This window comes from Somniosus microcephalus, chromosome 6, assembly GCF_052327205.1.
Source record: "Somniosus microcephalus isolate GS21.2 chromosome 6, FLI_Smic_1.0, whole genome shotgun sequence".
Taxonomy (NCBI): Eukaryota; Metazoa; Chordata; class Chondrichthyes; order Squaliformes; family Somniosidae; genus Somniosus; species Somniosus microcephalus.
This window is the reverse complement of record NC_140992.1, coordinates 21379290-21394830: the sequence shown is the minus strand read 5'-3', so window position 1 is coordinate 21394830 and position 15541 is coordinate 21379290. Positions and strand designations below refer to the sequence as shown.

General features: G+C 44.3%; 1 protein-coding gene across 1 annotated transcript in view; it reads right to left on the bottom strand.

Moving 5' to 3' along the window:
* Window positions 1-2505, bottom strand: part of wwtr1 (WW domain containing transcription regulator 1) — a 177591-nt gene extending 175086 nt beyond the window's left edge. The window contains exon 1 of the mRNA XM_085989828.1: window positions 1343-2505. Coding sequence (XP_085845954.1) covers window positions 1343-1752 — 410 coding nt within the window. The 5' untranslated portion in view covers window positions 1753-2505. The remainder of the gene's footprint in view (window positions 1-1342) is intronic.
* Window positions 2506-15541: the final 13036 nt, after the last annotated feature.

Sequence of the window (15541 nt, the reverse complement as noted above, 5' to 3'; positions counted from 1 at the left end):
GGCTTGCTCACACAGACAATATTTCCAAATAAATTTAGCGGAAAATATACATTTTCTTGTATTCCTGATGGATAATTGCAAAGAGAACAGAAACTGTCTTACTGGTCATTCCACCCAGTAGAAGACTGTCAACAATATGCAAACAAGGAAGGAGGGGAATAGTCCAGGGACACGAGCAAGGGCAAACACAAGGCTTAACAATACCCTGCTCCCAAATGTACAGCAAGAAAATTGGGACAGAAACCACACAAGCATCCTAAAAGGGAATGGGGGGAGGGGCAGGGAGGCATGATGTGTGGTTAGGGGGATTAGAACATTATCCTTCTTCCTTTGGGACCTGGGTTTAAATTTAGCACAGATGGATTGGATGAAAACTTCCCTGACAGCTGTATGGGACTCATAAAAATGGGTTGAACCGGGTTCCTGGTGGGTTGTTAGTGAGTCCGGGGAGCAGAATTAACCCTACTTTCATGCAAATTGGCACTAAGTTCAGAGTCACAGTCAGAGAGGTAAAGTTGGTGCAGAGGGAGTTGGTGATGTTCTGAGATGGGAGTTTAGACACTTTGTTGGGGGTCGTGTACACACAGCAGACTAAGTCTCTGTTTTAGCACCATACCTAACTACAAGGGGCCTAATCACAACACTGCCTGCTCAAAATGTCACACTTCCAAGTAGCAACACTTGCCTTGACAAGCCCAAAATGTCATTCAACACACAAATACTCTTAAACAAATTGAGCATTTGGGCAACAGCAATCCTTACCGAGTTCTCTGTCAATCATAATCACTTTGCTCTACCAATTATGATCATTGTACTCAGTGCACTATGATCTGCCAGAGTCTGGTACACTCTCCCCTGCCAACCATAGACCTTCTGACCAATCGTGCTCTATTAGTAGACGAAAGACTTTGCAGAAACAATCTTCACATGGCAAACTCTTCCCAAAGGTCACCGTTTTTGTGCAGGTAGACAAAAACATTAATAATTATTAACAAAGTCAATTTTTTTTTAAAAGATTACCGTTGGCCAAATAAACAGAAATGCTGCAAACTTTCTTCTAAGACTTTTTCTGCCCCCCTTGTCAAAATGGAGTTGATGTTGCTGAGATTGGGCTGATATATAAACAAACACTTAAACTGGGGATGGGGCGGTCAAAAATATCAGGGAGATTTCTACACCTACACAAAGTTGTTTTAAAAAATGACATATTTGTAGTCAGGGTCACAGAGAGTTCTGGGTTTGCTAATATTTTAATATAAGGTAATGTCATTAGAAAGGGGGGACGAGCTCAGTACAGTGCAGGTTGAAATCCAAGTCTGAATGTACAAAGTTGGGTACTCACTTTAAGAAGTATCTCTGGCCAGAAGGGGTCTTGGCCATCTCCCAGCCGGGTGGCAACGGGACATCGTCTATGTTATCGAAGGACTGCTGCCGGAGGTGCCCGTACGGCTGAGGGTTGGGGTTGGCACTGACGGGCAGCGAGGCAGGGGACGAGTGCGATCGGATGTGCTGCACCTGGAACTGGGGCAAGTTGCTGCTGGAGTCCGTGCTCGACTGGCGGGAGTGAGATCCCGAATCGGGCTGTTTGAAGAAAGATTCGGGCAGTTTCCTCATCCGCATGGGCACCTGGTGCGGGACGGTGCCGGGTTTGGGGTTCATCACGGCGTTGAACAGAGCCTCCAGGTCGGTCTCCGAGTCCCCCAAGACGCGGACGATGGTCTGTCCCGGTGGTGGGATAGGATTTGGATCCATTGCAGACTTTTGTTAAGAGATGTGCGTAAAAAAAAAAATTAAAAAATAAATAAATAAAAAGTTTTGAAAACTTTTTTTGCTCTAATAGATTATTATTTTTTAAAAATTAAATTCCCCCCTTCCCCGAGCGAGTCCAGTCTTCAAAAGTGCGGATGTAAAATAATCAGGACTTTCATGATCGCCCGTCTCCAAACTCCTGGCAAATAAAAAAAAAAGTTGGAAAACTCAAGTTTCCAAGGAGTGTTCAATCAGCGTCGGTTCTGGTGGTAGGACTCCCTCTCTTTAATTATTCATGAGCTACCAGTCTGGGTTACTTGACCTGAGCAAATCAGAACGGTGAAACTTACTATGGAAAACAAGCCTTTGTCAATTTCCTCGCACACACACACACATGCGTGTAAACAAAACTTCGACAAAAGCAACTTTTCAACAACTTTTTCCTCTCTCTTGTAAACTTTTTAATTTTTTGAGGGGGAGGGTTTACTTTTAGTTCCAACCCACAGAGAGAGAGAGAGAGAGAGAAACAGTTTTTAAATGTGGCTGCTGTTTTGGTGACGTGAGGAAATGAGTTTGCGAAACGGTAATAAAAAAAAGATTAGGCAAAGAGAGAAGAGAGACTTTCTCCCGGCTCGGCTCGGTTCGGTTCCCCGAGCACACGGCAGGAATGCGGGGGTTCGGGAACCCAGCTACACATTCCAAGGAAACTTACTGCTCCTAACTTTCACACACTCTGAAGGGCCCGTGTGGTTTTTTTTCCCTCTCTCCCTCTTTTGTTTTTGAGTTGTGTGACCTTAAGAAGAGCGAGCGAACACGAAATCACTTTGCCTTTCTGTTATTACCATATATGGAATCAGAGGAATTTTAATCCACGCCTCCCTCCCCCACTCTTTTTTTCTGTCACTCTATCTGTCTGTCTTGGTTTTCATTCTCCCTCATTGACTCGCCTCCCGTTTAATTTCCTCTCTTTTCTATTTTCCTCTATTCGTATTTGTTTCCTTTTCTCTCTCTCTCTCTGATTGCTACCTTCTCTCTCTTTCTTTATCCTGCTTCTGTTTCTGCCCTGTTAAGATTGCAGTTATACTGCCACTTTCGCGTGCCAAGCGCTGTCGGATGGCATCACAAAAAATGACAGTGTAACACAGGAGGCTAGTGAACACACACGACAGCCCCAGGGTGCGCCCCTACACCGGTTTGTACCCAGTATTACCTTCAACTCTCCAGGTGTTGGATCTGATCTAAGGCTCCTACCATCTGATTTTATACCTGACAAATCAGGTATTTTTCTAAAGTGAGAAATTTCCAAAATGTAAACAGAACAGTAAAAATATATATATAGTTTTTGGCAGCAGAGGTGTTATTTTTCTATTCTGTCACCTATATACCGTGAAAGGTATTCAGCAATCGAGGTTTCCAGTTTAACCTAGCTGTAAAAAGCTTCAGAACTGAAGCTGTGATCCTTGCCCCGCCCTCCCGCCTGCTAGGCTCCTTGTTAGGTTTCGGGCTTGGCAAAAGGTGGCATTCCTATTCTGAGCCCCCAGGCGGATATAACACAGGCAGAGATAATCTGAATTAAGAGGCCGTTTTCGCAGTGGGTGTACAGTGTCTGGAACAGTCTGTGCTGTCGCAGTGTTAACGCCACTGATGTGGGATCACGAATGTTGAAGGACATGGGCGGAAAAGCATGAACTTATGAAACTAGGGAGTGACACCATCATGCCTAATTATTTTGTTACTCCTGTACTTTCCAGGCAAGAATAATTAAAATTCCTCGTGAAACAAGCACTGGAATTAGTGACAGCTTGAACTGATAGGGAAAGAAAGAACTTGCATTTATATAGCGCCTTTTACGACCTCAGGGTGTCCAATGAAGTACTTTTTGAAGTGTAGTCATTCTTGTAATGTAGGAAACGCGGCAGCCAATTTGTGCACAGCAAGGTCCCACAAACAGCAAGTTTTAGTGATGTTGGTTGAGGGATGGGTATTGACCAGGAGACCGGGGATAACGCCCCTGCTCTTCTTAAAAATAGTGTCGAGGGATCCTTTACCTCCACCTGAAAGGGCAGACGGTGCCTTGGTTTAATGTCTCATCCGAAAGACAGCACGTCAGACAGTGCAGCACTCCCTCAGTACTGCGCTGGCGCATCAGCCTAGAGTTTGCACTCAAGTCTTTGGGGAGGGACTTGAACAACAACCTGCTGACTCAGAGGAGAGCGTGCAACCGCTGTGCCACAGCTGATACCTAAGACTTGTAGGTAAGACTGAGATTAGAGTAAAAGTATAATGTTGGAGTTGTACTCTACTAATGATCTAGGTACCAAAGGTTAGAGGAGACATAGATTCAAACTAATAAAGGGCAAATTTACAACTGAGGGCAAGATATTCTTCTTCACACTAAGACTGATCACCATTTTGAATGGACTTATAAGTAGAGTACTGGAGGCAAAAGATTGTTCAGATGCCAGAATGAGGTGATTGTAGGGTTTTCAAATCAAAATCAAATCAACTTTTATTGTCATTGTTAGTGCACAAGTGCAGTACAATGAAATGTAGGCTTGCAGCTCCCGAGAGTGTACATTTAGATTAAGACATTTAAACATTCCACGTACATTTGGCTTGTAATACATTAACATAAACATAACCATAATAAAGTGCATTGGCAGATGTGCAGGCTTTAGAGTTTATTTGTGGAGTTCAGTAGGATGACAGCCCTGGGAAAGAAGCTGTTCCTAAATCTGGTCGTACGGGTGCGAATGCATCTGTAGCGTCTCCCAGATGGCAGGAGGGTGAACAGACTGTGGCTGGGGTGGGTAGGGTCTTTGATGATGGACCGTGACCTCCGTAGACAGCATTTCTGGTATATGTGCTCTATGGTCGGTAGCCGGGTGCCGGTAATGCGTTGGGCAGTTTTGACTACCCGCTGCAGGGCTTTCCGGTCATAGTAGCTACAGCTGCCATACCATACTGTGATACAGCTAAGTCAAATGACTTTCCTCATTTTTACCAAGCTTGTGTGTGAAAATAATTCCATTTCCTGCACTGACATCTTTTCCCTTGATTAACACAAAAACTCATAGAAATAGGAGCAGGAGTAGGCCATACGGCCCTTCGAGCCTATTCAATAAGATCATGGCTGATCTTCTACCTCAACTCCACTTTCCTGCCCGATCCCCATATCCCTTGATTCCATTAATCTTCAAAAATCTAGCGATCTCAGTCCCGAACACACTCAATGACTGAGCATCTGCAGAGTACAGAATTCCAAAGATTTGCAACCCTCTGAGTGAAGAAATTTCTCCTCATCTCAGTCCGAATTGGCCACCCCCATATCCGGAGACGATGCCGCCTAGTTCTAGACTCTCCAGCCAGATGAAACAACCTCTCATCATCGAAAAACAAAACTCTCGTCCAAGCACAACAGGTTCTCTGATGATGTAGGCTGTAATTATCAGCACACTGAACATTGTATCTACAAACACACAACGGCACTATTACATATCAGCCAAAGAATACAGCATAGTTGAAGAAAATATAAGCTTTTATTCAATAGTGTCTGTTAAAAGAAAGACGTGCATTTATGTAGCGCCTTTCATGACTTCAGGACGTCCCAAAGCGCTTTACAGCCAATGAAGTACTTTTTGAAGTGCAGTCACTGTTGTAATGTAGGAAACATTGGCTTTGTTTTGATTTTATTATTGAATGGAAGATTAAATGGGATGTGCTACAAAGAATAACTTGCATTTCTATAGCACCTTTCATGACCTCAGGATGTCCCAAAGCGCTTTACAGCCAATGAAGTACTTTTGAAGTGTTCTACAGTACAAAGATCCATATACTGGAAAATTTTATCTCAAGAATTCCTGTTCCAAGCTTTTTTGAGGAACTAGCCAACAACAACCTTAGATCTGGTCCTGTGTAACGAGACAGGATTAATTAAAAATGTCCTAGTAAAGGATCCCCTTGGAATGAGTGACCATAACATGGTTGAATTCCATATTCAATTAGAGGGTGAGAAGGTTGGATCTCAAACAAGCATGCTAAGCTTGAATAAAGGAGACTATGAAGGTATGAGAGCGGAATTGAGTAGAGTGGATTGGGAAAATAGATTAAAGGGTAAGACGATACATGATCAGTGGTGTACATTTAAGGAGTTATTTTACAACTTCCAAAAAATATATATTCCACTGAGAAGAAAAGGGTGTAAAAGAAAAGACAGCCATCCGTGGCTAAGTAAAGAAATTAAGGACAGTATTCGACTAAAAACAAGGGCATATAAGGTAGCCAAATCTAGTGGGAGGCTAGAGGATTGGGATAACTTTAAAAGACAGCAAAAAATAACAAAAAGATTGATTAAGAAAGGGAAGATAGATTATGAAAGTAAATTAGCAAAAAATATAAAAACAGATAGTAAGAGTTTTTATAGTTATATAAAAAGAAAAAGGGTGGCTAAAGTAAATGTTGGTCCCTTAGAGGATGAGACCAGGAAATTAATGGTGGGAAATATGGAGATGGCAAAAACACTGAATGAATATTTTGTATCAGTCTTTACAGTAGAAGACACTAAGAATATCCCAACACTGGACAAACAGGGGGCTATGGGGGGGGAGGAGCTAAACACGATCAAAATCACTAAGGAAGTGGTACTCGGTAAAATAATGGGACTCAAGGCGGATAAATCACCTGGACCTGATGGCTTACATCCTAGGGTCTTGAGGGAAGTGGCGGTAGGGATTGTGGAAGCATTAGTAATAATTTTCCAAAACTCCCTGGACTCGGCAATGGTCCCGGCAGACTGGAAAACTGCTAATGTAACACCCTTATTTAAAAAGGGCAGTAGACAGAAGGCTGGAAACTATAGACCAGTTAGCCTAACATATGTGGTAGGTAAAATTTTGGAGTCCATTATTAAGCAGACAGTAACAGGACATTTGGATAATCATAATTTAATAGGACAAAGTCAGCATGGTTTTATGAAGGAGAAGTCATGTTTGACAAATTTGCTGGAGTTCTTTGAGGAAGTAACATATAGGGTGGATAAAGGGGAACCAGTGGACGTAGTGTATTTAGACTTCCAAAAGGCATTTGACAAGGTGCCACACAAAAGATTATTGCTTAAGATAAAAAATCACGGGATTGGGGGTAATATTCTGGCATGGATAGAGGATTGGCTATCTAACAGAAGGCAGAGAGTTGGGATAAATGGTTCATTCTCAGGCTGGCAATCAGTAACTAGTGGTGTTCCGCAGGGGTCAGTGCTGGGTCCCCAACTCTTTACAATCTATATTAACGATTTGGAGGAGAGGACCAAGTGTAACATATCAAAGTTTGCAGATGATACTAAGATGGGAGGGAAAGTAGTGAGTGAGGAGGACATAAAAAACCTGCAAGGGGACATAGACAGGCTAAGTAAGTGGGCAGAAATTTGGCAGATGGAATACAATACTGGAAAGTGTGAGGTTATGCACTTTGGCAGGAAAAATCGTAGAGCAAGTTATTATCTTAATGGCAAGAAACTGGAAAGTATTGAAGTACAAAGGGATCTGGGTGTCCTGGTGCACGAAACTCAAAAGGTTAGTACGCAGGTGCAGCAAGTGATTAAGAAGGCCAATGGAATGTTGGCTTTCATTGCTAGGGGGATAGAATATAAAAATAGGGAGGTATTGCTTCAGTTGTACAAGGTATTGGTGAGACCGCACCTGGAATACTGCATACAGTTTTGGTGTCCATACTTAAGAAAAGACATACTTGCTCTCGAGTCAGTACAAAGAAGGTTCACTCGGTTAATCCCGGGGATGAGGGGATGGACATATGAGGAGAGGTTGAGTAGATTGGGACTCTACTCATTGGAGTTCAGAAGAATGAGAGTCCATCTTATTGAAACATATAAGATTGTGAAGGGTTTGGATCGGGTGGATGCGGTGAGGATGTTCCCGATGATGGGTGAAACTAGAACTAGGGGGCATAGTCTTAGAATAAGGGGCTGCTCTTTCAAAACTGAGATGAGGAGGAACTACTTCACTCAGAGGGTGGTAGGTCCATGGAATATGCTGCCCCAAAAAGCTGTAGAAGCTACATCATTACATAAATTTAAAACAGAAATAGACAGTTTCCTAGAAGTAAAGGGAATTAAGGGTTACGGGGAGCGGGCAGGAATTTGGACATGAGTCTAGGTTCGGATCGGACATGGCCCTGTGGGTAGCAGAGCGGGCCCAGGGACCGTGTAGCCTGATCCTGCTCCTATTTCGTGTGTCTAATTCTGTTAGATTCAGGAGATGGTTCTGTGATAGTGGATTGGCAGTTAGGATCATATCAGCCATGATCTCATTGAATGGCGGAGCAGGCTCGAGGGGCCGATTGGCCTACTCCTGCTCCTATTTCTTATGTTCTTATGTAACTTGCGACAATATCACGCCTCTCATGTATCAAAACATTCCAAGGCACTTCACAAGTGGGAGTCAGGCCCAAGCAAGTGTAAGGAAGGAGTTAGGGGATGTCGAGGATGTAGGTTTTAAGGGGTCTTTTGAAACTGCAGAGAGATGTAGCAAGATGGTAGAGGTTAGGGAGTAAAGAAAGAAAGATGTACATTTCTATAGCGCCTTTCATGACCACCGGACGTCCCAGCTTTACAGCCAATAAAGTACTTTTGAAGTGTAGTCACTGTTGTAGTGTAGGTAACACGGCAGCCAATTTGTGCACAGCAAGCTCCCACAAACAGCAATGTGATCATGACCAGATAATCTGTTTTTGTTACGTTGATTGAGGGATAAATGTTGGCCCAGGACACCGGGGAGAACTCCCCTGCTCTTCTTCAAAATAGTGCCGTGGGATCTTTTACCACCTGAGAGAACAGACAGGGTCTCGGTTTAACCTCTCATCCGAAAGACGGCACCTCCGATAGTACAGCGATCCCTCAGCACTGCACTGGAGTGTCAGCCTAGATTTTTGTGCTCATGTCCCTGGAGTGGGACTTGACCCCACAACTTTCTGACTCAGAGGCGAGGGTGCTGCCCACTGAGCCACAGATGACAAATTCCAGAGTGTGGGGCAATGTGATTGAAGGCTCCACCAGGGATGTGATAGCGGAGGGGTGAACATGTAGTAGTCCAGAATCACAGAATTACACAGAATATACAGCACAGAAACAGGCCATTCGGCCCAACCAGTCAATGCCGGCATTTATGCTCCACTCGAGCCTCCTCCCGTCATTCGTCATCTAACTCTATCAGCATAACCCTCTATTCCCTTTTTCCAGAGGTGCCGGGGAACATAGGGTCTGATGAAAGGGAGGAACTGAAAGAAATCAGTATTTGTAGGGAAATGGTGTTAGGAAAATTGATGGGATTGAAGGCCGATAAAGCCCCAGGGCCTGATAATCTACATCCTAGGGAATTTAAGGAAGTGGCCCTAGAAATAGTAGATGCATTGCTGATCATCTTCCAACATTCGATGGAATCTGGAACAGTACCCATGGATTGGCGGGTAGCTAATGTTACCTCACTATTCAAAAAAGGTGGTAGAGAGAAAACGGGGAATTACAGATCAGTAAGCCTGACATCGGTAGTGGGGAAAATGCTAGAGTCCATTATAAAAGATGTAATAGCAGAGCACTTGGAAAACAGTGACAGGATCGGACAAAGTCAACATGGATTTACAAAAGGTAAATCGTGCTTGACTAATCTACTGGAATTTTTTGAGGATGTAACTGGTAAAATAGGTAAGGGAGAACCAGTGGATGTGGTGTATTTGGACTTTCAGAAGGCTTTTGATAAGGTCCCGCATAAGAGACTAGCATGTAAAGTTGAGGCACATGGGATTGGGTGCAAGGTATTGACTTGGATAGAGAACTGGTTGGCAGACAGAAAGCAAAGAGTTGGAATAAACGGGTCTTTTTCCGAGTGGCAGGCAGTGACTAGTGGGGTACCGCAGGGATCGGTCCTTGGACCCAAGCTATTCACAATATATATTAATGATCTAGACAAGGGAACTAGATGTAATATCTCCAAATTTGCAGACGACACAAAGCTGGGTGGGCGTGTGTGCTGTGAGGAGGATGCCGAGAAACTCCAGGATGATTTGGACAGGTTGGGTGATTGGGCAAAAGCATGGCAGATGCAATATAACATGGATAAATGTGAGATTATCCACTTTGGTGGCAAAAACAGGAAGGCAGATTATTATCTGAACGGCAATAGATTGGGAGAAGGGGGAGTGCAACGAAACCTGGGTGTCCCTGTGCACCAGTCGCTGAAGGTAAGCATGCAGGTGCAGCAGGCGGTTAAGAAGGCAAATGGTATGTTGGCCTTCGTAGCGAGAGGGTTTGAGTACAGGAACAAGGATGTCTTGCTGCAGTTGTACAGGGCCTTGGTGAGACCACATCTTGAGTATTGTGTGCAGTTTTGGTCGCCTTATCTGAGGAAGGATGTTCTTGCCATGGAAGGAGTTCAGCGAAGATTCACCAGGCTGATACCTGGGATGGCAGGAATGACGTATGAGGAGAGAGTGGGACGATTGGGCTTGTACTCGCTGGAGTTTAGAAGAATGAGAGGGGATCTCATTGAAACTTATAAAATTCTGACAGGACTGGACAGACTAGATGCAGGAAGGATGTTCCCGATGGTTGGGGAGTCCAGAACCAGGGGTCACAGTCTAAGGATAAGGGGTAGGCCATTTAGGACAGAAATTAGGAGGAATTTCTTCACCCAGAGAGTGGTGAACCTGTGGAATTCTCTACCACAGAAGGCAGTAGAGGCCAGTTCATTAACTATATTCAAGAAGGAGTTGGATATATTTCTTAAGGCTAAAGGGATCAAGGGGTACGGGGAGAAAGCAGGAACAGGGTACTGAATTTGAATGATCAGCCATGATCGCATTGAATGGCGGAGCAGGCTCGAGGGGCCGAATGGCCTACTCCTGCTCCTATCTTCTATGTTTCTATGTTTCCCTCATAAGCTTATCTAGCCTCCCCTTAAATGCATCTAGACTATTCGCTTCAACCACTCCCTGTGGTAGCGAGTTCCACATTCTCACCACTCTCTGGGTGAGGAAGTTTCTTCTGAATTCCCGATTAGATTTCGTGGTGACTATCTTATAACGATGGCCTCTAGTTATGTTCTTCCCCACAAGTAGAAACATTCTCTCTGTGTCCACTCTATCAAAATCTTTCATAATTTTAAAGACCTCTATTAGGTCACCCCTCATCCTTCTCTTTTCAAGAGAAAAAGAGGCCCAGCCTGTTCATCCTTTCCTGATAGGTATACACTCGCATTTCTGGTATCAACCTTGTAAATCTTCTCTGCACCCTCTCTGGTGCCTCTATATCCGTTTTATAATATGGCGACCAAAACTGCACACATGACTCCAAGTGTACTCTCACCAAGGTTCAATACAAGTTTAGCATAACTTCTCTACTTTTCAATCCTATCCCTCTAGAAATAAACCCAAGTGCTTGGTTTGCTTTTTTTTATAGCGTTATTAACCTGGGTCACCACTTTTAGTGGTTTGTGTATTTGTACTCCCAGATCCCTTTGCTCCTCTACCCCATTTAGATTCTTATTTTCCAAGTAATATGCGACCTCATTATTATTATTACCAAAATATAATACCTCACATTTATCTGTGTTGAAATTCATTTGCCAATTAAATGCACATTCTGCAAGTTTATTAATGTCTTCTTGTAATTTGTTGCAGTCCTCCTCAGTATTGATTATCCCCCCCAGCCAATTTGGTGTCATCTGCAAATTTAGAAATTGTGTTCTTGATTCCAAAGTCTAAATCGTTAATATAAATTGTGAATAACAGTGGTCCCAGCACTGATCCTTGTGGGGCCCCACTTCCCACCTTCTGCCACTGTGAATAGCTACCCTTTACCCCTGCTCTCTGCTTTCTGCCTTGCAGCCAGCTAGCTGTCCATTCTGCTACTTGTCCCCTGACTCCGTGTACTCTGACCTTATTTATTAGTCTGTTGTGTTCAGGTACTTCAAGGAGAAAAAGCCATTAAAAAGGCAAATAGTTTGGGGCTTTATCAATAGCAGCATATAGTACAAGAGTAAAGTCATAATAATGTTGTAGAAGGAATTAGACTACAGTAGAAAAACCTCCCAAGGCACTTCCCACTGACAGTCAAAAAAGTGATGCCGAATCAAAACAGGAGAATGGTCAAAGAGGTGGATTTTAAGGCAAATCTTAAAGGAAGGTGGATGCGGACGATAGAGAGAGGCTGAGGGGTTCAGGGAAGAAATTCCAGAGCATGGGGCCTAGCGCTTCACAGGCAATGAAGTACTTTTGAAGTATAGTCACTGTTGTAATGTAAACAATATATTACTGATGATACAAAAGCAAAATACCACGGATGTAGGAAACGCTGTAGCCAATTTGTGTACAGCAAGGTCCCACAAACAGCAATAATGACCAATAGTGATCATCTGTCTTTAGGTAACAAAAACAGAAAATGCTGGAAATACCCAGCAGGTCAGGCAGCATCTGTGGAGAGAGAAACGGAGTTAACGTTTCAGGTCGATGACCCTTCCTCAGAACTGTTCTGACGAAGGGTCATCACCTGAAACGTTAACTCCGTTTCTCTCTCCACAGGTGCTGCCTGACCTGCTGAGTATTTCCAGCATTTTCTGTTTTTATTACTGGTGATCCTACCTCCACTAAAGCAGCTGACAAACCCAAGGCCCACGTTTTTAGCCAACAGCCAATATCATCTCCCGACACAGCCCTTCCACGGTGACCCTGTTGCAAAAAAAATTCCTCTCGCTCTCAACTGAGTGCTACGAACAGGAAATGCTCAGTTCACAAAATCCCATTCCAAATTTCAATACTTGAAAAATAGTTCATTTGGCCACTGGGAAAGAAACAGACAGAATCAGAGGAACAGACAGTGCGAGCGTGGACATAGGTATGCTTTTTGTTATTCGTTCACGGGATGTGAGTGTCGCTGGCAAGGCCAGCATTTACTGCCCATCCCTAACTGCCCTTCAGCAGGCGGTGGTGAGCCGCCTTCGTGAACTGCTGCAGTCCGTGATACTTCCTTGCAGCGGTTTGGTACAATTGAGTGACTTGCTCGGCCATTTCAGAGGGCAGTTAAGAGTCAACCACATTGCTGTGGGTCTGGAGTTAAATACAGGCCAGACCAGGTAAGGACAGCAGATTTCCTTCCCTAAAAGACATTAGTGAACCAGATGGGTTTTACGACAATCCAGCAGTTTCATGGTCACCATTACTGATACTAGCTTTTTATTCCAGATTTATTTAATTAACTGAATTTAAATTCCCCATTGAAATTATGGGGCCGATTTTCTCAACCCCGAGGAGGTGGGTATGGAGGCGGTACTGCTGGGAAAATGGCAGAATTTGAACCCGCCTCCATGCCATCTTCCCAGGAGGCGGGTAGCCGTCCCGCGCCAGGTCCCGTTTCCTTGGAGGCGGGAAGGGATTAAAGCCTATTAACTGCCTGTTAACCGGTAGTTAACAGGCAGAAAATAGGATTATCCCCTTTTTGCCCTCACAAGTGCGGGCTTCCCGAAGGCTCCAAAACCCACCAGCTCAGCGAGGCGAGTACTGGGTCTGCGGGGGTCGGGGGGGGGGGGTGCAAAAGTGTAGTGTGAAGGTGAGTGATGGGTGCAAGAGTGTAGAGGTGAGTATCTGAGGCAAGTCCTAAGTGTTTTTAAAAGTGTACTTACCTTTGTTTCTTCCTGCAGGCTTCAGTCGGTTTCTATGCGAAGAGTCTCACACCCTCCGTGTTGCAGATGACAGATGGCCGTTGCATTCTCAGATGCAACAAACATCTCATTTCTGTAAAAGAAAGAAGGTTGATGAGGTCTAGACCTCATCAAACTGCAGAGATTGTCACTGTTTGACAGCTTCACAGAGCTGTCAAATGATGACAATTCATCTGTCAAAATTTTTTGGGACAGATGACACGTCATACGTTGACATGCTCTGCAACTGGCTTTCCCTTAATTGGCCTGCTAACCCTGCTGGGTGGGCTTAACAAGGTCAATCAAGGGAAAATAGCGTGGGTTGGCCGCAACTCGATGGAGGCGGGACTGAAACCCGACAAGCAGCAGTCCTGCCTCCAACACGCCTCCATTCACAAAATCACCCCCTATGTCTCCGGATCATTCGTCTAGGCCTCTGGATTACTCGTCCGGTAATGTAACCACTATGCTACCGTACCCCCATGTGAGGCCATGGACAAAGAGTGATAGATGAGTAAGACTTAATGCAGAATAGGATGTGGGTAGCAGAGTTCTGGACGATTTGGAGTTTATTTATGGTCGAGCTTGGCAAGGGATGTGTTGGAAAAGTTGAGTCTGAAGGTGATGACTGTATAGATGAGGGTTTCAGTGACTATGGGAATTAAATAAGAATAGAGTTGAGCAACATTTCAATGATAGTCTCAATGATGGACTGAAAATTGGTTTGATGCTCGTCTCAGGAACAAAAAGGAAATATAGGGATAGCACTGTCAGACTGGGGATAAACAAGATGCCAGGAAGGGTCAGAGATGAATGTCTAGAATTTCTGGCGGAAGTTGAACAGAATGGGCAGGATTTTAACTCAGGAGTCGGGTAGGGGGCGGGACTACAACTTTCGAGGTTGTAGTCCCGCCTCCATTGAGATGCAGCCAATCCACGTGATTTTAACTTGATTGACCTTGTTGAGCCTGCTCAGTAGGCCAATTAAGGGCCACCCAGCAACAGGTGACGTCACAGACTGAAATTTCATCTGTCAAGAGCTTTTGACAGATGAAATATCAACGTTTCACAGCTGTTTGAAGCTGTCAAACACTGACAGTCTTACTTCTAACCTGAGTCCTTCTCCACTGTCTCAATTAGAAATCTCTCCTGCACAGAAAGCTGAAGGCTGTCACTTTTGACAGTTCGCAGCCATTCTGCTTTCTGTGCCGGTGAGATGAGGGACTCCCGAGACCTAAAGGAAGGAAGGCTGAAAAGGTAAGAAAAGGTATGTAAAACTTATTTAATCACTTTAGACACACCAAACACGCTTGCCTTTGCACTCATGCACACATCACTCACCTGAACACCGAAATCTCGACTCCTCCAAGCCCTTCAACCCGACGGCCCGCCTCCTCTAACTTGGCGTGGTTTGGAGCCGTCGGGAATCCCACACTTCAACCTTAAAAATAGGGATTAGGCTAAAAACTGCCTGTTAACTACCTGTTAACAGGCAGTTAATTGGCACTAATCCCTTCCTGCCTCGGGTAGGCGGGTCCCAGTGCGGGGCGGGTACCCGCCTCCTTTGAAACTGGCATGGAGGTGGGTTTGGGTGCGGGGATGGGGTCGGGACCCCTGATTTCAGGATTTTAACCCCCCCGCACACCTCCAATCCCGACTCCACGGCCCAATGAAAATCCTGCCCAATGACTTTGGTGTTGCCAATGTTGAACTTCAGAAAGTTCTGGCTAGCCCATAACTTGCTGTGCTTAATAGGAGGTAAGTGCTCAGACAGAGAAGAAACAGAATGGCCACAAGTCTAATCCAGTTTAATTCAATTTTTCACATGAAAACCGATCTTTATTTTATCTTTTTTTTCTCCTTCCTTCCTTCATGTGTTGAAATCAATACTTTTTGCACTTTCCCTTTTTTATTTCCCAAGAGCCCCCAAACTGTAGAATCCCATACCTCCCTCAGTATTCTCTTTCTCCTACAATCTTCAGGTTTTTATAAGTTTAAGATTACCTAACCACTACTTCTTTTCTCCCACCCTTTTCAATCTCAATGGTGTCTGCACTGTGGGCTTCAGTCCTTCCCCCAGGTTTTTCAAT